The sequence below is a fragment of the Phalacrocorax aristotelis genome, chromosome 15 (assembly GCF_949628215.1).
Source record: "Phalacrocorax aristotelis chromosome 15, bGulAri2.1, whole genome shotgun sequence".
NCBI classification, from domain to species: domain Eukaryota; kingdom Metazoa; phylum Chordata; class Aves; order Suliformes; family Phalacrocoracidae; genus Phalacrocorax; species Phalacrocorax aristotelis.
This window is the reverse complement of record NC_134290.1, coordinates 9080505-9104490: the sequence shown is the minus strand read 5'-3', so window position 1 is coordinate 9104490 and position 23986 is coordinate 9080505. Positions and strand designations below refer to the sequence as shown.

General features: G+C 50.6%; 1 protein-coding gene across 1 annotated transcript in view; it reads left to right on the top strand.

Moving 5' to 3' along the window:
- CCDC63 (coiled-coil domain containing 63) overlaps positions 1–23853 on the top strand; it is a 26872-nt gene extending 3019 nt beyond the window's left edge. The window contains 12 exon segments of the mRNA XM_075110746.1: positions 17721–17872; positions 17992–18155; positions 18308–18497; positions 19613–19732; positions 20207–20388; positions 20938–21119; positions 21609–21829; positions 22306–22380; positions 22780–22972; positions 23353–23541; positions 23732–23788; positions 23791–23853. Of these exon segments, the coding sequence (XP_074966847.1) occupies positions 17721–17872; positions 17992–18155; positions 18308–18497; positions 19613–19732; positions 20207–20388; positions 20938–21119; positions 21609–21829; positions 22306–22380; positions 22780–22972; positions 23353–23541; positions 23732–23788; positions 23791–23846 (1781 nt within the window). The 3' untranslated portion in view covers positions 23847–23853.
- Positions 23854–23986: the final 133 nt, after the last annotated feature.

Below are 23986 nucleotides of genomic sequence, written 5' to 3'. Positions count from 1 at the left end.
ACATATTTGCTATATTCGTGAAATTCAATGTGTTTGTGTACATTTCAAACAAAGATCTACATGGACTGTTCAAACACTGCAAAAACAAGAACAGGTGACTTGTAGGTCAAATGTTATTTTTCCTAACACGATACACAGCCACAATTTAAATGTTTTCATAGCTCCTACTGTTTGCATCCAGATTTCCTTGTGTTACAATCAGGATAAACCTTTTATGCATGCTTCTTGCCTCTGATGTCTAAAATATTTTGCTGACCTCCAAATTTCAGATGCTGCAGAGTTTTGAGGGTAGATGGTGCCAATTTGTCAGGCAAAAGAAGAGCAGCTGGAACATGCTGTGAGGATGATCTGAAGATGTAGGGGTCCATGTCCTGTTTGGAAGTGAGTTGATGACGCACAGGCAGGTGTTTTCTTAGTGTCATATTTTATTTACAAAACATACAGTGCAATGATCTCCCTCCAGCAACAAAACCTGCAAACTGCAGGCAGGCAGCTGCACCATGTGGGACCTGGCGAGGAGCTCAGGGCTGGCTGCTGCGCCGGAGCCTCTGGCTTTGCCTTGGGGCTTGCCAAGGACTCAAACCATGTGCAGAAGCCGAATGAAGCCCCATTGCAGACACCCAGCAGCAGGATACCTGTTGGAGACTTTGCTCTTCTTGCACTTGTACACCAGAGCCAGGCCTTGATTTCCACTGAGCCTACCGTTTTGCAGTCTCAACAACTGGTTTCCATCTGAAGCCTCCTGCTAACAGGAGCTGTCAACAGCAATGACAAGTCCATCTCGAGTTTGTTAATCACATTTTTGATAAAAAATGTTAAAAGAGTTTGCTCTGAAAATTTTGAGACAGGCTATGTTGACATGGGGGAAATGAGATTTGCCATTCTTCCCCTCCTAGTTTTTTTTTTTGTTTTTTGTTTTTTTCTTAAAGTTGATATACTTCATGGGTTTCTGATGAAAGGTATTTTCCAATGGAAAAATGTTCTATTGGTGAGTTTTGGAAGGTTTATACTGGCAAAAATACTACCAATAAAATCCTTCTCATATAAAAATGTCAGAAATTGCTTTTTTTTCTAATATAGCAGTGACCACAATAGAATTTTTCCTGCTATAGCTATTTGGATTAAGAAAACACAGCACATTCCACTCTCTTGGTGAAATTTCTTATATGAATCCAACTTTTAAGGCTAGACCAGGCACAAGAGCCGTTTTGTTGTGTCCTGTCTGTGGTTGAGCATCACTGGGCAAGTGCGGCGGTCGTCTGCCCCGTCGCTTAGAAAAAGAGGAGAAACAGCGCTAAAGGAGGCTTTGTCCTACTTTAAGTGGAGAACAGCCGTAGCAGATCAGTTGACGCTGCTTTGGCAAGGAGTGGAGCCCCCATCTTCCCCTCTTCAGTCAGGAATCTCTACGCTCCGCCAAAGCCTGAGTTTCATAACCGGCTAGAAAGATTTTGCGGGTTTCCCTGGGGCTCAGCTGATCCGTTCACAGAGGGGGAAAGGGAAAAACATACACGGCAGCCAGTGCTATACATCCAGCAAATGGCTTTTCAGCTCTTCTTCAGCTAGTTTATGGTGGCGTAAGCACAATTTGCCTTTTCTCTTTGCTGTGCAAGGGTAGGGGCAGTGGGGACCAGAGTGGCGCACTGCACAGCTCATCTTGTTCTGCCTGGGTGTGATTACAGAGGGATGTGAATTGTCCCATGGTGTGGAGCAGACCTTGCAAGATGGGGTGCAGCAACTGCTTCTCAGAAAGATTAAGTGGGACATTTTGTGTAGCTTCAGCTTCACGTGGCTTGAAGAAAGCACTTTGTGGATGTTCCTCATTGCATTGGCCAAAAATGTACATTAACAGCTTGGGACCTGCAAGTGGCTGGGCTGGGACACAGCTGTTTTCTTTGCTTCCTTTGATTTTACCCCAGCATAACTCTGCTCCATGGATGAGCTGCTTCTCTAATTAAAACTGATGAAAAAGGAGGACCAGGAGGGCTGCCAGGGGAGTGGGAAAGTGGGAATAAGATGAAGGTCTGTTGATTTGCTCTTGGTCAAACGGCTGCAGTGCCTCTGTTGACCCCAGTGGTACACATGACTGAACACGAGATGTGGGAGTGAGAAAGAGAACTTCCACGGACCCTGAGGATCCCTGACTCCACTGGGGATTTTGAAATGCAGATGAAATACGTAGGAAATCCCACTTGCAAGTGCCTGCAGGCTTCCTGAAGGCTAGTGCACCAAAGCCTTCCCAGGCCTGGGACAGGTGACAAGTGTTTGGAGGGCAGTGGCTTTGCTGGTTGAGGTTTTATTTTCCCTTACACTCCTGAAAATCCAGAACAATCCCACTGACGGCTCTTGGACACCTGGAGTTTCTGCTTACATGCACTGTTTGAAAACATGGTCCACTTTGGAGGTAGCTACCACGTGTGCTTATTTATTTGTTTCTATTCTCACTTCCTTCTTGCTGCTCACTGCTCACGAGCCTGGCAGATTTTCAGGAGCTGGGCTGCTCTTACATAACGTTGCGCCAAAATCAGTAGGAAAGAATTTGGAGGAATCCATGGCTGGAGTCACCTTGCACCCCTGGGTTCCCTTCTGGTTTGTCCAGACAGCTCAGGCACGCCATTGTGAGCTGCTGCTTTGCCCTGGGGCTTCCTCTGCCATCTGCATCCCTTGGGACCCGGTGTAACGTGGAGGACAAGGTCTCCAGCCGTGCCACTCCACGAGTGCTACCTTTGCCAGAGCCGCCTTCAGCAGCCGCGTGACAGCAGGTGAGGTCCTGCGCTGGTTCTCCTGGGCACGCAGCCGCTTACGAGAGCAGCATGTCACAGGTCCCCGAGAGAGCGTGGCCCAAGTTCAAGCCTGTATAATTAATGGTAATTATCCGGTTGAGGGAGTGGTACAAGACAGGTTTAGCTCATCTGAAATCCTCAGCCTGAGTCGCACTGAGCTGTGTTCTTGGCTCAACAGACTTGCACCCACATCCAGAGGATGCCTTAAGCATCTTGAGGAAACCCTCTTTCTCCTGGGGCAGTCTCTCCTCCACGTTGTGGGCAGCTTCAGCTGGGCAAAGCCCATGGCACCCCTTGGAGATGACGTGGGGGCTCAGCCCATCAGCAGAGAGAGAGACCTTGTAGATCTCCAGCATGCTGGAGAGCTTGCAAAGCGCGGCGGGGCGCACAAGATGGAAAGGGGGCAGGACTCACCACGGCACCCATGGTGCTTTGGGTGCCACTGTGAGCTTGCTTAAAGCAAATGTGACGCAGGTAGCTGCAATCCCGTCTCTGGGCTGCAGCACGGACAGACCCGAAGCGATGGAGCCAGGCTCTCGCCCATGCCAGTCTCCAGCCAGGTGTCTTTGGTGATAAATCACAAGTGTTTCGGTTTGGATGTGGTGATAAATCTAAGGGCTGCAAATGATAGCATACACAATAGTGGTTTTTAGCCAATAAATTGGGCTTTTACGTAAATGTTTCCATACACACGTATGCTGTCAGGCAGCAGGTGAAACAGGAGAGTTGGAAACATTAATCTGCGGAGAAAAGGGAGCCTTGGAAACTTGCCACTTTTGTTGCAGTCTCTGCTGTCCAGGAACACTATTTTCCCCTTCTTTTCCTCCATGTTTTACTTCATGTGATTTTTTGACTTTTAAAAATTGATGGCTTGTTTGCAGTAAGAACACCCCACGTGTGTTTCCACAGAGGGTGAGATTCAGCCCAATGCAAGATGGGGATCAGGTGAGACTTCAGCATCGCATCAGCTTCAGCTCAGCCAGCTGGATGTGGGGGCTGACGTTAAACCTCTGCCTCAGACCTAAGGGCTGTGGTATTGGGCTGCTTGTTTCTTTCATTTAAAAAGAAAAAAAAATTAGAGGAAGTGTTCACCCTGCAGCCAGAACAGCTTTGGTTATTCAAGGATGCATTTAGGGTTCAAATCTATTGTTACATCTTGTTACCAAACTCCCCTCCTGCCCTTCCATTCCCTTCCAGGGGATGCTCACCGCTGAGTTTGATGGGTTTGGGCTTATTATAAAGGGGGGCTTGCAGAGATTAATGTGCTTTGTGGGAAAGGGAGAGAAGTACAAAGGCAAACTATGGACAGAGAGTGAAGCCTGAGTGTATATTGCCTTGGACAATCAGGGCACATGTGAAAAAGGAAGGAGCATTGTAAAGCAGAGAGGACTGTACCAGTTGTTTAGCCCAAGCACTCCGCACTGTTGGGTTGGATCTGGCTGCAGCAGAGGGATGGGTCTTGTGTTTCCACCCAGACAGACATCAGGCAGGACTCATGGTCAGCTGCTGGGAGCCACCCCAGCTCGGCCCATGGCTGCCGAGCCAGCATAAGCCAGGATGTGCCTGGTGACAGTAGCCATCACGTCAAAGCTGGATCAGGGAAGAGACGCCCCACGTGAGGTTCTACAGACCTGATGAGGATCAGACTGAACCTTCTCATGGCACGTCCTGACAATCTCATTGATTCAACTCATGCAACTTGCCCAAACCTGCCATGGGGACAGGTCCCCTTCCATTGTGCATGAGGAAGAAAAGTGGATTTTGAGGCCAAGAGGCAGTATTTTAGAAAGAAAGTAGTCTGTGAAAATTTGTGCACACCTCAAGGTTTATCTGGTGACAATGTGAACCATCAGACCTTCTCCTTTTTACCTCCTCATGGGACACACTTCCCAACACAACTGCCTCTTCCCAGGTAGTTCAGCCTGAAACAGAAGCATCCAGAGGTGAAGCAGGAACATCTCTGGAGATGGAGAGACGCACTGGGGGTCACAGAAGCCCCATGCATCTTCACAGCCTGCTTCTCTGCAGTCTCCACTGAAGGCAAAAGCCTTGGTGGCCTTCAGCCCTTGGGCTCGACTTTCACTCCTTTTCCGACACAGTTTGACTTCCTTGCAGAGAGTTCCTTGCGTGCTAAACTTGCTGTGAATTTAACTTTTCTAACACAAGGTGAGGAAAGGACCAGCAAGAGCTGCTCCTGGATAACTCCATGGACCAATGGATTTACACCACAAGCTTCCCAGGAGAGGGGATTCACTGTGGGCAGTGCCTGCATTGGGGATGCTTCACCCCAGCTGCTGCCTCAGTGATCCCACTCTGCTGAGCCATCCTACCTTTGCCACTTCTTCCAACACAACCTCAAACAAGTGTTGGATATTTTTTTCTTGATAGCATGTAGGTCACTGGAGAGCCCTGGGGACCTGACAGCTGACATTCATCCTTGGTTTTGAATCCATGCGTCAAGCTTTCTGGAGGCGATAGAAGTGCAGTTGCTGGTGTGACCGACTGCCTTTTGTATGGCTTCAATTAAATGTCTTCCCTGGCATGGGATAGTTGCCAGAGCTCTTTTTTTTGTTTTGTTTTGTTGAAAGAAGTGGGTTTATTTAGATACGTGTAGAAAAAGTCCCACCTGGCTTTTTGGAAGGCTTTCGGATGCTATGTAACAGATCTCATATTCTTCTGTAAAAAGGTGAGCAGTATTTTTCAGCTGAACTTTTCTCCCTTTTATAGCTGCAATTTGGCACACATGAGGCGTAAGCAGCAGCAAGGTCACTGCCCTTTCCCAGCTGAGGAAGGAAAGCTGTGGCACGTGCCGGGGCTGGCAATACCGGGGCAGCTGCAGAGGATAAGCCCAGGGGGGATGCGAGCTGTGGGCTGACCCCTGAGATCTGCTCACCATTGGGGTCTGCGCAGAAGCCCTGGGGTGGCTCAGAGACCCCAGGAGATGTGTGTCCCAGTTGCTGCGGAGCCGGTGAGATGAGATGCTTTCACAGCCATGACCGCCGGAGAGGACCCATGGGGATGGTCATGGTAGAGCATGTGCTGCTTCTCCCAGCCTTTATTTGCTTTGTCTTCACTGCTCTTTCAACCCAGGCTAACACCAGCTCTCTCTATTTTAACAACCGTGGGGCAATAGGTGAAAACAAGGCAAGCAGCCACTGTTGCCTCAGTTTTCTTTCTTCCTGCACACTTTTAAATTTTTGTTGCTCAAATGATGTTTTCTAGACCCGGGTGTCCTCCTGCCTCGTGAGCCATGCTGCCTGGTGTCGCCTGTGCTGTGGCTGGGTGCTTCGGTCCCCACTGCAGAGGAGGAGGTGGTACAAGCCAGCAGATCTTTGCTGCGGTGTTACATTCCTCAGCTGCAGATGCATTTTAATGAATTTATTTAATTATTTTTTTTAATCAAGGTTGCACTTATTTTTATTAAACATTTACTTATTATCAAGGGTGTACATTGCAGTCTCTTCCCAGCTCCAGCTAGTGAAGTGACCTGCCCTATCTCATCCAGATTCGCTCCTTCCAGTGGCAGCAGGCGATGCAGAAACGCTCCCAGGAGCCACAGCACCTCAGCCCAGGCATAATATTTGCATGAGAAAGTGAGAAGTGGTGAGGAAATAAGGTCCAAAGGTAGAGAGGTATAAGTCACTTGGTGAAACTGTGGCAGTACTGCTGAATTCCCCAGGCCTTAAAACCAGGGTGCAAGGAGGGATTGGAAATCCCAGGGGTATAAGCAGCCAGGATGATGACAACACACTGAATCCTCGTTTGCCGGTAGCTCGGCCGTGCCGATGACCTCATTTCTGTTTGGTGTTTTCTGTTGTGCACTGATAATATGGAAATTGTCATATACACGCATGTTGGGTGACCACACATCCCCATGCTTTTACTGGTCCTGCTCTGGAAATGCCTTTCAGGTTGCAGGGTGTCCCCAGCTTCCCTGGGTTGTAGTGGGAGCATGAAACAGTCCTTCAAAGATTCTGCTTGCTGCTCCCAGGTTCTCCCAAGCACAGCCTTTAAATGTTGTGCCATCAGCTGCTTGATAAACTCTTCTGTTTCAATTGTTTGATGATGATATTCAGAGATGTGACTGTAACTCACCTCCCAGGGCGGAGGCAGTCTCATGCATTGAAACAGGCTGGATGTGTATTTTTAGTAAAACAGTATTTTCAGCTCAGGATTTGAAGTTTCTGGTCATTTCCTCGTCCCTCTCTGAGTCACATGCCAAGTCCTTTCTGTGTTTATTGCAGATGTTGAAGGTTACAATAATCTGGGAGTTAAGTGCTTGGCTTTCAGAAGGAGAAGGGAGCGAGCAGCAGCATGAGCTCTCGCTGCTCATCGGCACCAAGCACCCGAGCTTATGGCAAGACTTCCAGGGAGCTCCAGTTTATATATATATATAATTACAGAAATAATGTATGGGAAAAGGCACATAGCAGGATTTAAGGCCACTCCATGTGATTGCTCAGCTCAGCTGAAAGAGGTGAGGGATCAGCCCCGCTGTCCTGGCCTGGAGATGAGCACAGAAGGGTTGTCTGTCCATCTGTCTGCCCAGGGTTCCTGCCAGCTGCTCCTGGGCCCCAGAAGCAGCAGGGTCATGGCACCAGAGGAGCTGGAGGGCTGCAGCACTGCGTGGGTGAGCCAGGGTGCCCTCCTCTACCACCACTTCAGCAAATATTCCTTAATGTGGCTTCTCACATTTGCCTGCAGGCAGGGATTTAAGCCAGAAACGCTGCCAGTCAGGTTTGTCCTGCCTGTCCTCACCTTGGAGGTGTCAACCTTGCAACGGTGCTTAAACTGTGATGAATCTCTGCAGCCTCCCCAGCTGGATGCCAGCACTGATCAGGGCTGGGTCCTAAAAGCTGGTACCCTGGCATTTTCCTCCTTGCCCTTACACCCCAGATTTCCAAGCTCTTCAGCACTAGACATTCAGGACATGGAGAAGCTTCAGCACATGGATGAGGGCAGTGGTCTGCAGGCTGCTGGCATACCGGGCTTTTGCTGCAGTGCCAGAAGGGAGCAATGCAGTTGTGGTCTGGTATTTGCCTGCTTTGCTCTGTGCTGGGGCAGAGTCAGGTCCCCGGCAGGACCAGCTGTATCTGGGGAGGATGCTCGCTGACAGAGCAGAGGAGCTGCTGGAAAATCTCTCTCACAAGCCCAGCAGCAGCAGTTTGCTGCAGGTGGAGGGAGCAGGCTGAGCTTTTGCCATTAGGCAACGTGCTCTTCCCGGTCCAGTGGGTTCATGCTTAATTCACCATCACTCAGAGAAAGAGGACATGTGCAGGGGTGTGTGGCAATGCGAGGCCTTCCCAAAGCATTGGGCTTTCATGTTGGGCTGGGGCGGCAGATCTGGAGAGGACCAGACAGGCTGTCGGGAGCACTGAGCATCAAAGATGCTGTGCAGCCACTGGAGCTTTAGTGTTGGGTTTCTTCTCTCTGGGGGTGCATGCCAGGGCATAAACCCCCATTTCTGATGCGTGGGGGGTCCCCAGCCCTCCTGTCATGCCTGGGGTGGGAACAGCAGGGACTGTATGGCATCAGGGCCATCCCTGCACAATGCTGACTGCCAGCTGCATTACCTCACTCACCCGCAGCTTTGGGAACACCAATTTTTGCCAGCGGGATGGGTGGGACTCCCTGCAAAGCCCAGCTGGGCAGGGGTGCCTGGATGCCCTCCCTCCCCACCTTCCCCTGGGAATTTCAGAGCCCTTTGGACCATTTTGCAACCCAAAAGAGGATTTCCTACCAATAAGGGCTGTTGCCTGCCCTCTGAGAGCTGCATTTCCAGCTACCTCCTTTCCTCCTGTTGCAGGAACAAAAAGTTCGACAATGAAAATGGAGCTGATGACAGTGCTAATTGCTTAAGAGACAGCATGGCAGCCTGGGCCTGAGGGGGATGGCACGCCGCAGGGTTTTAAAACTGCAGATGAGTGCCCAGTGGGACATTTTGCCAGCTCAGAAGGAGATGGGAGAGGGCTCTGTGCTGAGCCAGGGAATACGCTGCACAGGCGGATTTCTAGAAGCAGCACAAGTTGAGCTGGTAAATTATAAAATGCCACACTTGAGGCCTGTTATATAACATCCCTTTACAGAACCTGGGAGCTAAATATAAAAGAGAGTTACATTTTGGGCTGGTGTAAAATGATGCTCCAGAACGGGTTTGTGTGGGAAGGAGTACTTTGCAGCGCTGCGAGAAACGGAAAGGCTTTCGGGACCCTGGGTTCGTTCCCAGCCTCCATCGCTTGTTTTCTCTTCAACCTTGCAAAAAACACTTACTCCCTGGGTCTCAGTTTCCCTCTCTCTAAATCAGGAACAATAAAACCTCCATTTCCTTGCAGCTGCGTTGTCAAGATTAATTAATGTTTGCAAAGTGACCTGAGAATCTATAGAAACCCGAACAGTATATTATTATCCTGATCTAAACTTGGTGTATAGTTTCAGCGGGCCAAATTCCCCTCCCACACTGAAGGAGAAGGGATTGTGTCAGCAGAGCTGAGAGGAAAATTCCAGCCACTGTTCCTAACCAAAAAATCTAGAAGAGAAAAGCCTTTTTGGGCTGAGACCATTTTGTTTTGCTTGAGGAAATTCCCTCCATTAGCTCTGAGCAGAAGAATCAGCTCCCACACAAACTGGATCTTGCTGAAGTGCAGGGGGAGTTAATGGGATTTTTGGATGGCTCATCCTTCCCCTCCAGGGTGGTATTGGTGACGCTGGGATCCTGCAGGACCTGCTGCCATCAGTCATCATCACCAGCTCCTGCTGCTCACAGGTGACAAAGCCAGGAGCATCTCCCTTGGGAAATGCAAGGAGTGGAGCAAAGTAGAAATGCAGAGATATGCTGTATGTGTCAGGACCCATCCTGCTTGGTAGTGATTTGGGGCTGTTTTGCACTCCCTTGGCTCCTGCCCTTTTTCTTTTCAGCTGTATTTCCACCACCAAGCCCAGCATGGCCCTCAGCATCCTGCTCTGCTTGGAGGATGCTCCCTGCTGTCCCTGTTCTCCACAAAATGCTGGGAACCATCCGGGCCTGTCTTCCTTCTCCTTCCTCTCTGCACGCAGAGTGAAGACTGCAGATGCTGGACAGTCACAGAAGAGCTAGGTGGATTTTCAGGTCAGGCTTGACCACTCAGTTTGGGGGTTCAGGGAAGCTGGGTACAGACTGAAAGATCGCTGAAGCATGGGACATCAGAGGAAAGCCTGGCTGGGATGAGCAGGGGATGGTGCTGCCACAGCCTTGTACCTGCAGTAATGAAGGGATGCAAAGATTGAACCAGGATCAGCCTAGTTCAGCTTCTCTCTCAGCCTAAAGAGAGCAAGGGGTAGCTAACGGAGGGCCTGCTGTGGCCAGTGGGACCAGGGAACAGTTCGCCTGGGCTCACACTGACTGCTCATTTTGCCCCTGGAGGTGGCCCATGCCCCATTCATGGGTTGCCTGCAGATGGGAGAGGGGTAGACCACTGCATCCCCTGTCTTTTGCTAGGATGTGGGTAATGCAGAGCATCATGGTCCCTGAGCAGAGGCTGAAACGGGGATGTAGGAGCCCCGGGAAGCCCTGTCACCCCCCTTGCAGCACTCCCTGCTGTGCAGAGCCCATCAGGAGCCGTGTTTTGCAGCCTGTGCATGGCCATGACCTGGCCAAAGCAGATGCACAGCCCCTCGAGGTAGGGTGTGTGGCTTCTTAAAACCACATGATCAGCCAGGCCTGATCCTGCACTGTGAAACCCACCTGAATCGCTGGGAAAAATGTTTTCTGACAGGAGGGAGATTTGCAGGGGAGTTGCCAAGCAACTGGCACAGCTCTGCCGCCTCCTGCTCCTCTCCTCCCTCTGAGCAGAAAGCAGGCAGGGGATGGCTGCATCCCTGCATCCCTCTGCCCCGGCCAGCCCAGCACTCCCTGGCCATGGCACCCTGCTTCCACCTGCCTGGGGAGGTACCGCTGTGAAAGACAGGGACTGTTCACAGCTGGTGGGACAGGATGCTCATGGCCAGTGGGAATGACCACTCCTGCAAGCCCAACCCATGGCAAATCGCCATCAGCAGCAGGGTTAGAAACCATCTCCAAGCTGTACAGCTTCCTTTTGAATTAGCCCCAGAAATGTGTGCTAACACACTGAGCAAAACACCCAGAAAGACTCATTACAACCTGACTTTGATTAGTGTCACCTCTGCATTTCCTTGGGAGTATCTTCAGATTTATACTAAGAGAAATATGCAGCCCAAACCCTTGGGATTTTCTTTTTTAAAGCTTTAATTTAAATCAACTCTTGAGTAACAATCGCTTGTTACAAAAATCAGCTGATGTCCCTCATAAAGCCTTGGATCTGTGGTGAGGGGTGTGAAGCAACGGCTGATGGGAGGGAAGGCAAGTGATAGCTGCTGTCTTGCAAAAGATCAGTTGCTGAGTGAGTGGCAATAAACATCAAATCCAGCCAGCTCATAGAAATGGCAAATGGACCAGACTGTTCAGAACAATCTGTTCCTTCTCCAGAGAAGGGCTGTGGTGCCGGCGGTAGGCTGGAAAGCGGTTATTCTCGGCATGAAGCTGGTCTGAAATTCTGCTTCAGAAAAATTACAGGGCCAAGACAGGGTAATTACTAGGAGACATGTCTTAAATCAAGTAAAAAGGCTGCAATTGGCTTTGCTGCGCTGACTCTTGTACAGGAAGCTTTGTGCTGAAGGAGCCCTCGTCCCATGGACCTGCTCGCTGCTGTGTCCATGGCTTTCTGCTCTGGCAATGCAGCCGCGAGGCTGATGCTCAGGCAGGGAAATCCTGCTGATCCACCTTGGGTCATTTGCCTGCGGCTGGCCATGCGCTTCACTGTCTCATACTGTCACCTACTTATTTGGGCATTAAGGTCACTGACCCTGAAGCAGAGCAGTTGGTGCACCCAGTTTCTTGCCTGACGCTGAAATTGCTGTTGGAAGGGGACACCCTAGAGAGACCAGACCTCTCCCATAAAGCCAAAATTGTGGAGACTGTCCATATTGACACCACACATGGCTGGACCTGGGGTCCAACTCCTCCAGGCAGATTTATGTCAGTTGTCTGGCTTTCCTTGGGGCTTGTGGGCCCCCCCCGGATATTTTCCTCCTCTGCCCAACCAGAGCATCAAGTGGCCTTCATTTGATTTGGAAAAGAAAAGTAAAGGAATATAAACTGAATGCAGATGATGCAGAACACCCGTACAGCAGTTTAATTAATTGCCTTTAAATGTTAATTCAAAATAGTTTCCTTGAGCGATCTTATACAGGCAAATCCTTAGTTGCTTTAAGCCACTTTCACAGTGTATTCAACTAATAAGGTATTCTTAGTCCTGATCAAGAGCATTGCATGGGATGGTAATCAGGAATGATTAATTAGAAATAGCTGTTCTAAAACAGGCTGTACCTGCTGCACTCTCCAGTGCTGCCCAGCTCTGCCCAGAGCTGATGGGGAGCCACTGGGGGACACAGGGAAGGGACTCCCCCGTGATGTGCAGCTTTCTCAGCCACAAATCACTCTCCCACACCTCTTCCTAGTGCTCGCCAACTAGATCTGGCACAGAGTTTTCCAGCATGGCACCTAGATCTGCCAACAGACTTCCCTGGGGGAGAATGGGATCTGGGAAGTCACTGTAGGAATTTATTAGCTTGGCTTAGCCATAGCCAAGCTCCCCATTGGACCTTCAGAGCTATTGCATTGATATCCCTCTCCTGAGCAAGACTGCCTCCTGCTTGGGTTTTATGCTGTGAAGTGGCTGTGTCCCTCCAAAACTGCTGAGGGATCAGCAGCCCTGCTAAAAGCGTTACTTTGTGCAGCTTTGCCTAAATCACAGGCAAAAAAAAAAAAATCCACACAGAAAACCTCATTCCTGGTCAGGCAAGACCCCATGTGACAGCAGCTTCTGCAATGGGTCTGTCCTTGTGTCCTCTGTTCTCTTCTCTTGCTTTAGCTAAAAAATTCCCACAGCGTATGAGTGCTTGCTACAAGCCAGGTTTGACCTCAGGCCAGTGAAATTTTCTTGCTTTCAGATGGCAGTGTGTCCTCATATATTTTGCTTCTCTGTTCTCTCACCTGCGGTGGCAGCCTTTGAGCAGTAATTCAGCACATTGTACACGCTGCAGTCAAAGACGCCTGTAAGTTAACACAGAGGGATGAAGCAAATCCATGTTATTAGGCTCCACTGGAGGGGCTAGGCCTGCAGTGCAAAAGAGTTTTGCTGTCCCAAACTCAAGGTCTGGGGAACTTGCTCCTAAAATGACCCTTTAAAAAATACCAAGTAATGCCATGAAGGAGTCAGTTCGCTGCTGGGAATAACATTTCACTTGGTGTCAGCAATTCAGAAGAAACCCATCTGCAGGAAATTATGATGACAATTTCCTCTTTGAGTGAACAGGAATTGCAGCTGTAATTCCTCTTCACTGTAATCGAGGAGGCAGTGAACAGCCTCCTCTCCCCTTACTTAATACCAATAACTCTTAAAACTCGAAGCCATGTGCCCATACAGAGACATCCCTATCCCATCCTGCTACCTAGAGGCCGTGTTGCTGCACTCACAAGCTGTCAGGAAAACATACCCAGAGGTGAAAACCAGCTACTTTTGTGCTATTTTGTTGTCTCTAATGATGGATATGCACTTGTTATTTCTACACGATAAATTTTCAGTGTGAGAAGGATGTCCTGCTGCATGCTTGTAGAGTGCCTGGCATATTTGGCTTTCATTTTATTGAGATTTTAAGTGTTAAATAAGGAAAATAGCATCAGAAGTTTGCAGTGTTGTTTCAGATGCTGGGCATAAGAACCTTCTCTCCCAGAAGGGTGCATGCTGAGGAAGGGCAGGCAAGAAGAAGTGATATGCAGGGAGAGAACGGCTCAGTGTTTGAAGACTAGACGGTGTGTATTTTGAAAGAAACTTTTTCTGTAAGAAACGCATGGAGCAAAACTCAGGCCAATTGCAAAAGGCTGCAGGTCTACAACTCTCCATGTGTTTGCAATGCCTTAGGTCCAAAACTGGTATTACCCATTGAAGGCTGGTATGGTTCATGCACATATGAAGATTACTATTCTTCAGAGGAAATAAATAAAAATCTGGATAGAGAATGTGCTCATGGGAGGCCATTCCCAAGCGAAGTCTTGGTAAGGTGACACCATGAGGCCAAGGTATCTCTCCAGGTCCATGGGATGACATTTCAGCAAAGATGGACCAAGTGTGTGTCTGAATTCAGGACCTCTTCTGTAAGGTTTTGCCATTGCACTGCTGGCTGAGATGATCTTTCCCCATTTCCAGCTGCCTTAACAGTTGTCAGTGTCTTCCCGCTCCTCCCAGTGCTGTTGCTGAAGCTGACAGGAGTTTGATTATGATTTAATCCAGGCTTTTAGAGGGGGAAAAGAGGAAAGTTTTGACAGTTCCATATATAGTCCTCTGACTCACAGATTTCATGTGTCAAACACCAAAGACGGGTTAAGTAGAATTAAGTTCTGGATTTGTTATAAATAGGTATTAAGTAACATGAATGTATTACATTTGCATGAAAATATGGGCCTGATTCTTTATCTTACCCAAAGATTTTCTTGGACATCAATTGGACGCTCCCAGGTGAGCTCAGATCAGAGCCAGCCCAGCTCTGACCGGCCCCTGCAGCCACCATTTAACTGGACCTGATGAAACGGGGAAATAATTGCTAAAATCAGGAATGATTTATGCTGCTTGCACAGATCAGAATTTGGCCCTTAAAATAGTACAAGTACTTTTAATTAGACCCCAAATCTGCAGCTGAAGGAATATTTTCTCCATGTCAATCAGTGCTAAATGTACCTATTAAATCAGGGAAGATGGGTTAAGGTGAAAACTGCATAGAAAGTCGCTTTTCTTCTGTTTCCCCCAGAAGATGGAGGTTTGTTGGATTCAGATGTTACAGACGATCTCATCCTGCTCTGATTACCATTCTGCTTAGCCACAGCTTAAAAGTCCATCCAGACAATGAAGTCATCCTCACTCAGAGCAAGTCTGACAGTCAAGCATTGTTTGGGTGAAAACAGTCTCCTTTAGTAAAATAAATGCTTCTGCAGTGAGTGTGACAGACATAGACTCTACCAAATCAGATTCCTCCTCAATAGTTTAATTTACTGACTTGTTTGTTGCTAAACAATTGAGAATTGGTCCATGGAGAAGGAACACAAAAAGGACAGACAATATGGGCTGTATTTTGAGGCTGGACTAGTCCAAGCCAAGGGAAAACAGAATTTTGAGGCACCCAGAGGCATTGTTTCTGGAAAAATACTGTCCACCCCTGCAGCTCTACCTTTATGCTGAACTGGAGGTTTGGCCCTATTTCTGCTGAGGGTGAAGAGAAGCAACTCAAAGAGAAGGGATCTGCAGTATGACACAGCCAGGGCCACCGAGATAGAGTGACAACCTCATTCCTGAGAGGCTGTCATTATTATCCCACAGAGCTGTTGATCATGCAGGAATAGCATGATAAGCTCCAGGAGCTTCACCTGGCCCTGGTGGGACACTCAGGCTCCAGTGCCTTCCCAGCGTCACTCTCCCCTTGGTTGCAACTTTTCGTATCTAACGCCACATTCTGCTTTCTGCCATGAAAATAATTTCTAATTAAATGCATCCTCAGAGCCTATCTGGCTGTGAATTAGCCTGGAACACGATGGCTGGCTTGTTAGCTCATCAAAGTCTCCAGGATAATGGGGAGGTGCAGCCTCAAGAGCAATGCACTGGTTGAGGATTTTGCTCGTCACCTTGAACTTGTTGTAGCCCTGCAACATGGGATGCAGATGCCCTTTGCTCACCTTCGGTGCTTCCCTATTCCCCTTCAACCCAGAGCTGAGCAAGCAACACCAGGGCTACAAAACACAGCCCTGCTGCAGCCTCCAGTACTGTCTCATGCTTCTACCCTCCAGGGATCTCAGGGTTTGCTGAGTCCCTGGGAAGGAGCCAGCCACGCGCTCCAGCTTACAGGAGAGGGATTATCATGGCTCTTGTGACTCAGCCCACAGCTCCGGTGTGCTTCCCTGCATGGAAAGGAGAGAAGCAAGTGTGAATCCCCAATTTGTCCCCTATATTGGCCACGTAAACAGTCTCTGTCCCCAGGGACCTTCCCCCAGCTGGCAATGCCAACCATTGCTGCTCTCCCAACAGTGGGCACCTTGAGGGTGTCTGGATGCCAAGGGCAATGGCAGTGATGTGGTGATTGCTGCCTCTCCATGAGCAAAACAGATAGAAACCAGGTAGGAAGCCCAGGGGGCTGGCTGTTGGGCTGGCCAGGAAGGGGAGGGAATGGTAGCTCTGTGATTCCGAAGTGCTGCTGGGACAGTGAAGCTCTGGTACTGCTTTCCGGTCAGAGTGAAAGGCTTCGAAGTCCCAGGCTATGGGATGATTCAAACACTGCAGAGGGAAGCAAGAGCAGGAAAATGAGGGTTTCTGCTTGCTGTGGACATGCAGCCAGGGAGGCATCAGAGCACATGCTTCAGGGCTGGTTTTGGGGCATGGAAATCCCCTTGGTCCATGTAGCATGGGCTCCCAGCACTCCCAAGGGACGGGCGGGAGTGCCCTGGCCACCCCCTAGCTCCACCCTCCTTGGCGACGGTCCCCATGGAGAACCCGTCCACACTCGGGTGTGATGACACTGTCATGGCAACCTGTTCCACAAAGCCTGGGGCAGTGCAGGGCGCAGGACACGACTGGCTCCCTGTGGGCTCTCATCTCTCCTGCGCTTCCCACTGGAAAAGGGGTTGTTTCTCCGGAATACCCGACTGCCACAACGGTCCCATCCCCTGGCTGGAGAGGAACTGCAGCACCTGCAGCGGGGTGAGCAGCGTCAGGGGGAACCAGGGAGTCCGGGGGGCTTCAGCGGGGCTGGGGGGGACCAGCTTTGGGGGTGAGGGCTGTGGGGTCAGCCCTAGTGCCCTCCCTGGCTGCAGTGGGACGGGGGCTGAATCAAGGCGATATCCCTTGCTTGCGCTCCCTGGGGGCTCTGCCTGCTGGCACGGGGGGGCCTGGCCTCGCTGGGATTTCTATGGAAACCCAGGTACCAAACAGTGTGGAATAGCTCAAACCATCTGTTCTTCCCCTACTTATAAACTCGATAAGAGGAGCGTGTTTCACGATGACATCACTAAAAATGCTCTCTTTTTATTCATCGTGCAGCCATCTGTGATGGTTTCCTCATGTGCCAAACATGCAAGCAGGTGCTGAGGGATGGGCAGGGGGACACAACCACCCCCTTACCCAGGTTTCATTTCTCCCCTTGGAAAGCAGGCCTGGCCCTTCATCGCTCCCTCATCCCCTTCCCGAGGTGCCCACAGAGCAACCGGCGGAGCTAGCTGGAAGAAATGAGGGGCTCAAAGGTAAAAACTGAAGCACAGTCCAAAGCTGAATTTTTCCACAGGCTTTATGGAGGATCTGCCGTGGGGATCTCACCTGCCGAAATTAATGCCACAGCGCGGTGAGCCAGACAGGCAGTGGGGAGCCAAGCTTTCTTTTTGCCAGCAAGGTGTTGGGTTGCAGTGGAGCTGATTCTGCCTGCCTTCCTGTGCCGGGGATGGGGCCATGGCCTGAGATGTGGATGGTGGGGGAGGCAGGGTTGGGGAATATGTGTCAGCTGAGGACACAGATAGTGGTGTATCTAACTGCCACATCTTCAGCGCTACCTGTTAGGCAGTTTCTCAGCTAAAAGTCACCTTCCCACAGCCAGGGATGTAAACACTCCTGCTCTACTCCTGGACAAAGTCAGCTAGGTTCGTATGCATCCCCAGCTTGGGTGGGTTTGGTTCTGACTCATGTGGTCCTTGCCATCACACCAGGTGATAAAAGAGGTGACAACCTGCTGCCACCTGCCCTCCCTGCTGCTGGAGGTCTGCACCCTGTCCTGGAGTTGAACTGCTGGCCATGGCTCAACTGCAGTGGTCAACAGGGACCAGTTTTTGTTGCTGTTAATACCTCCTTGCCCCAGGGAGTGGTGGTATCTTGGAGGTGGGTTACCCAAGAGCAAAGCACCCGGTAGACTTTGCTCTGAAGTGGATCAGAAGCACTCACAGAGTTGGTTTGAGTGGCTCAGAGTTTCAGGCAGTAATGAATATCTTTGGTGGCAGTGAAGAGCTGAAGGTGGTGACAAACAGGTGGAGGCGGCAATGACATTAACCTGCTCCCCTGTGTCCAGCTACACTGTCTACCACTGCTCTTTGTGTTTGCTCAAGTGACCAAGCTCTCCCTCTCTGTGGCAGCGGGGAGGGCCCTCTTTGAGGCAGAAGCTTTTGGACTTCCCTGAGAAGGAGAATGAAAAGCTGGCTGAGGCTGAGATCAGGAGACTGCAGAAACAGTTTTGGATAGCAGTGGAGAAGAGGAAATCCTACGGTGCCAACATGAGGCAGCAAACGCAGGCTCAGGAGTGAGTGCAGCTTTGCTTGGCTGTGTTGTGCTTGGAAAGTTCCTCCATGCTGAGATCTGGAGACCCTCATGCTGAGATGCAGTGGGGTAAGGACCTGCTCCAGCATTGCAGGTGGGATGTGCTAAATGTCATTTGTCGTTCCATTTTTACAGAAAAGAAATAAAGTTGCTGACACAAAAACATGAAGACGTGTCATTAATGCTGAGACAGATCACGTCCCTGAGAAATGCAATGCTGGATGACAGAAGTTGTACAGAGCTCCAATGCCTTTTGCAGACCAAACATCAGTATGATTCTCTGATTAGAGACAGAAAAGCCCTGTTAGCTGACATGGACAACCAGGTAAGAGCATCTGGACCGTTCCCTGGCTGAGCGTGGTAGAGCAGAGCAGAGTCACGGAGTGAGCCCTATGGCTGAAACTCCTCAATGTAAAATGTATTTAATTCAGGCCTTGGAATATAATGCTGCCTCCTGGCAAAAGGCACATGACAATAACAAATGGATAGGGCCAGGCTCCCGTTCAAGTCAGCAGCACTGGCTAGAAGAGTAAGGTCTGACTCTCAGCCTTGTTGACCCACAGGTCCCTGCAGCTCCTCTTTGATGGCACACACCTGCCTGGGGTCATGCAACATCCCTCTTTTTTTCCCTTGACTTTTTTTTACTCCTGAAAAAGAGGCAAAAATGGAATATTTAATTGTGCTGTTTGAGACATGGCAAAGAAAAGAGCAGCAGCATCTGATGGATGTCCCGTCACTTCTCCTGAGGACAGCCTGGTTGGGTTTGCTCAATGGTGGAGTGGGAGCCCAAGGGAAACCCAGTGCTACAGCAATGACAGGTCTCTGCAGCTTTCTGCTCTGAACCAGCTGCCCATGAGAGAAGTCAGGGAACAGGCTCAGGTAGTTTACCATTGCTAGAGGTGCTGCAGAGCTTTCCACAACAGAGTTAGCTTTCAATCAGGGATCTCTTGGCTGAGTCATACCTCTCCCACCTGCCCCCTACTTCATTGTTCTCCAACTACTTCATTCTTCTCATGGATTGATTTCCTCTGGCAGCTCCCTACTTCTGGCAAAAGTTTTCCTCCACTCATTCCCAGGGAGGCCTGCACAGACCCCTGTCTGGCCAGCACAATACCACTTCCAAAAAACCATCCTCACTGCCTCTCCCACTCTACACGGAGTGCTGCTGTGCCTTGTTCAACACCTGCTGAATTTCCCTCCAGAGGCAGCTGCATTTCCTTCATGACATGAAAATAAGGCCATTTCTAGTTACAGTTTATGCTTCTGCATGTACAGGATGGGATCCTTTGGGATTAAAGCTGCTTCTATAACTGTGAGCTCATTAATGACATGGTTGCTGTAGTTCAGGTCGACAGAGGGTATTTTCTTTGGCTAAGTGTCCTGACAAGAGTCCAGAACATAGGGGTGGAGATTATAATTTCTTTTTCTCTGTGTTTGCAGATACTAGAGCTGGAAAAAAAGATTATGAGGCAAAACCAGGTAGCAGTGAATGTGAAGCAAGCGAACTGTAGCAAACGGCTGCAGAAGCAGATTGAGAGACTGGAGATGCGTCTAAACAATGTAAGCAAACTTTTTGCAGACCTGTGGGGCCACACTGGGACCTGTGTGCAAAACACTTTTTGGTCAGGACAAAGGCTAATGGTGCAAATGTATTTGGTTGACACAAGCCACATAAAGGACCTGGCTTGTTCGGCTGGCCTGATTGCTCCCAGAATATCTCAAAGGCTCCTTCAAGCTTGGTGACCCAAATGCAGCACTTGTGCCATGCCAAGAAGCCTGAAGGTCTGCACCTGTTTAGTGATAAAACCGGGCTGCCTGAAGCCACCTTGCCTTGGACAATGCCAGCTCCATGTCTCTGTTGTGACCGGCCTGGCCTACTGTTGCCTCCTCCCTGTCTCGGGGAGGAGGATAGTGCAGGGACAATTTAAAATCTCTTGGGCTGTGTTTGTCCCAACCCTGGTCAAGGTCCTTCAGCAGAGACCTGAGCCCCCCAGTCCTGCATCAGCTTCAAACCTTTTGCTTCCCTCTCCCCAGGTCACTATCCATTTTGATACCATCCTGACCAGAAATAACAAGCTCCGAGAAGAGATTGAAAACCTGCGAATCCAGAAAGCCACTTTGGACAACTTCTACTTGAAACTCCATAAGAAGCTGGATCAGCAGAGGAGAAGGATGAATACTGCCATTGAGCAATCCGCACAAGCCTATGAGCAGCGGTATGTGGCCTTGTGAACCCTCGGTGGCAAACAGCACCGACGAGCAATGCCAGTGATGAGTATTGATGTAAAAAGAGACCGACTGCAACTTCAGAGAGAGGATACACCACTTTTGCCTAGAGCTGGCTGCTGAGGGTTAGGTGCCTGGTCAGTGTAGGGAGACTGATACATCCAGGGTGATTTACTCCAACTAGCCCAGATGTTCCTTGGGATGGGGTGAATTGCCCCATGGAGCAGTCTCTTTCCTCAGAGTCCCACCTGAGCCTGCATTTGGGATTGCAGCAGACCTGGAGCAGAGTCCAGCCAGCTCTGGTCAAAGTGAGCCTGGTTGCCACAGTCGGGTGCTGTGTCTGAGTACAAAACCCCACCAAGAGGCACGTTAGCTTGCTGCTGGCCTTGGGCTAACACAGCTGCACCTGGGTGAGAGCTGGGCAACATGCACAGCATCACGGGGGCTTTCCTGGGTCAGACCGAGAGGTGCATGGGAATAGCCAGGAATACAGATCTTTATACCTACACATGGTGTAACCTACTGCGCTCTGTGTGCAGGATGGAGGCTTTGGCAAGGATTTCAGCCATGAATGAAAGGCACAGCAAAGACACTGTCCAGTACAATGTTGAGCTGCAGGAGCGGGAGCGTGTCCTTGACCAGGAGACCAAACTGAAAACCTTCATGCTTGCCAAATTTACAGATCGCTCTGAATTGGAGGAACAGGCCAAAAAGAAAAAAGGTATCAGATGAGAGAAAATATGTGCAAATGAGATCACAAACCAGGAGTCCATAGGGTTGGCAAGGAGGCTGCTTAGAGCAGTTTATAGCATTGCACCCCAAAGGCAGGACCTATCCTCTGCCCACAGGCTCCTTTACCCAACCTTCACCCTACAAGCAAAAAGGATGAACAGTCATAACCAAGTGAGACCACCCAGCACCATGTGTTGGGGTGCCCTTGAGGCAGAGGGAGGGTTGGGGAGGCAGGGAGCTGTCCCTATGTGCAACCATGGCTCCTTTTATCCTCCTGGGGAGGGATCCCACTGTGTTTGCCCCATTCCCATGAGGACCATGAGCTCCCTGATTAGTTTCTGGGTGAAATAAAGACACCCTCTGCCCCTCTGGCACTGCTTCTCCCTGCACTGAGCACCACACCAAACCCCACAGCACCTGCAAGCGAAGGCTCTGCAAAGGGCAGCCTGCAGGGGCACACACTCTGTCTCTCCCACAGCCTTGAAGGCAGCCCAGCGGGCGAAGCAGCGCCAAGGGGAGAGCTTTGAGAGCCAGGAAGTGGCTTACAAGCGCCTGCTGGAGCTGGCGGAGGATGGGGACATCGACCGGCTGCTGAATGACTTCATTGAAAAAGAGGAGAAGAACTTCGCCTGCTTCAGCTACGTCACTGAGCTGAACAATGAGATGGAGAGCATGCAGCAGAGGATCAAGGACCTCCAGGTCTGTTCCAGGCTCTTCGTGTCTCCTCTTTCTCAGCTGGTGCTTTTGGGCTGGGGTGGGTTTTTCCTTTCCCATGCGTCCAGAATCACTGCCCACACCAGAGCCCAGCTCACAGCCTACCACAGAGGTGGGATTAGGGGAGTGAAAAGGGATAGCCAAAAATATAACTCCAATAAACAGAATGCTGTGTTCTCGGAGCTAAAAGTGTCTCAATGCTGCCACCGTGTACCCAGCAAAAATATTGCACTATCCAGGAGGGCCAAGAGCTGCCTCAGCCATGTGTGTGGCAGGCTTCAGTGAGAAGTGCTGCCTATTGTGGGGTCATCACCTGCCCTCCTGGCCTGGGGACAATGGTTCCTAGAGTGGTCAAGTGGCGTGTCCCTGCTCCCAGGGTGGAAGAACGGTCCCCAGCCTCTGTTAGGCATCTCTGGTGGGCATTCAGCCAGTACCCCTTCCATGTGCTTGTGTTTGCACAGAATGAAATTTCAGCCCTCATGACGGACCAGGAGTATGCAGAGAGCAGCCGCCTTCATGTCCTGCAGGAGCTGGAGGTACAGCAGCCCCGATTTCCCTCTGCAAGGGCAGGAGACCCCTGACTGTCTTGGCGTGTGTCCTAAGGAGTCTTGTCCAGTCAATGCTGCTCTGGCCAACGGCTGCAGAGGCACAGGCATGAAAGGGCCCAGCATCGGCTTTGGCAGCCCTGTCTCCCAGTGAATGGTGAGAGGGTGACTGCAGGGCTCCTGCCAGCCCCAGTCCTCCAGCGCCCAGGGCCTTGGCTGCGGCATGGGAAGCTTGGGATCCCTTTCATAGGGCCTTTCCCCTGCAGGGATGGGAGCATCCCACAGACCCTTCTGGGATGTCTCCAGCATCCAGACTGGAAGTGGCCAGCACTGCTTTGTGTGGGGTGAGGAGGGGGCTGGTATGACACCTAGCAAAACCTTTGCTAATAGGAAAAACTAATGAAAACCACTGAGGAAGCCAACTTGTATGAAGACAGATGCAAAGAGAGCAACAAAGTCCTGGGCCAGCTCAAATCTGGCATGGAAGCCCTGTTGAAAGAAATCAACTGTGATACTGTGATGATAATGAAGCAGCTTGGAGAAAACAAGCAGATCACAGATCTGAACCTGATGCAGTTTTTCGGTGGGTTGGGGCTACCTGTCTTCTGCTGCCACCCGGCCTGGGCCTTGTATGTCCACCACCCCCTTGCACTATGTTTTAGAGCTCTTTTTCTCCCCCTGCCCCGCCATGCATGGGTGTCCCTAATGTGCATTTGGGGTGCCAAATTCCCAGCAAATTCAGGAGCTAACCTGGCTGTATAAACATCCCAGTGTACCCCCAAGCCCTCATCTTGGCTCTGGGTGTGGGACCCAGCCTTGGGTCCTTGTCCCTGGGGAGACAGGCTGCCTGATGGCACTGTCTTGGGGAAATCCATGGATCCCCTGCTCAACAAACAGTTGGGGATGGATCTGGGCAGGAGCCCTGTGCGGGGCCCCTGCGGGATGGCGCTCTCTCCCACCCAGGTCTCGTGGAGAAGAAGACCAACGAACTCCTGCTGATGGAGTCCATCCTGCGCTACACATCAGCTGACGGCTCGCACCCAGCCCAGCCCTTCGCCAACCCGCTGCTGGGCGGCACCGAGCTCCTCCGGGTGATGGACCGGACCCAGCTCTGCCCACCGACCCCCACCCTGGACAGCACCGCTGACACCTGTGAGTGTGAGGTGGGAGGGAGGGGCCATGGCCACGCAGCCAGCCAATCCACAATGCCCCCTGGCTGCCCACCCAATCCCCTGCTGTCAGCTATCCTCCCCAGCCAATCCCAAGCAGGCTGTCCTGCCCCACTGGGTATATAAGGCCTCTGTGATGCCGTGTATGATGGGGTGTCCGTTTTCTTGGGCAGTGGAGGTGCCACTGGACCATGGCCAGATGCGCCAGCTGATTCTACAGAGCCACGAGAAGGAGAGGGCAACGCCGCCAGCACGGGCAAGAAGGGGAGGAACAGCATCGAGGTGTGAGAGCCCAGCAAGGATGAATTAAATAAAGTTTCACTCTTGAGCTCCCCCTCTGCTTCTGTGCCCTGGATGTCGTTCCATCTCCCTTCTCCTCTGGAAGGAGCCGAATGCCTTCTGCAGGCCTCAAAAGCTTGCCGGGTGAT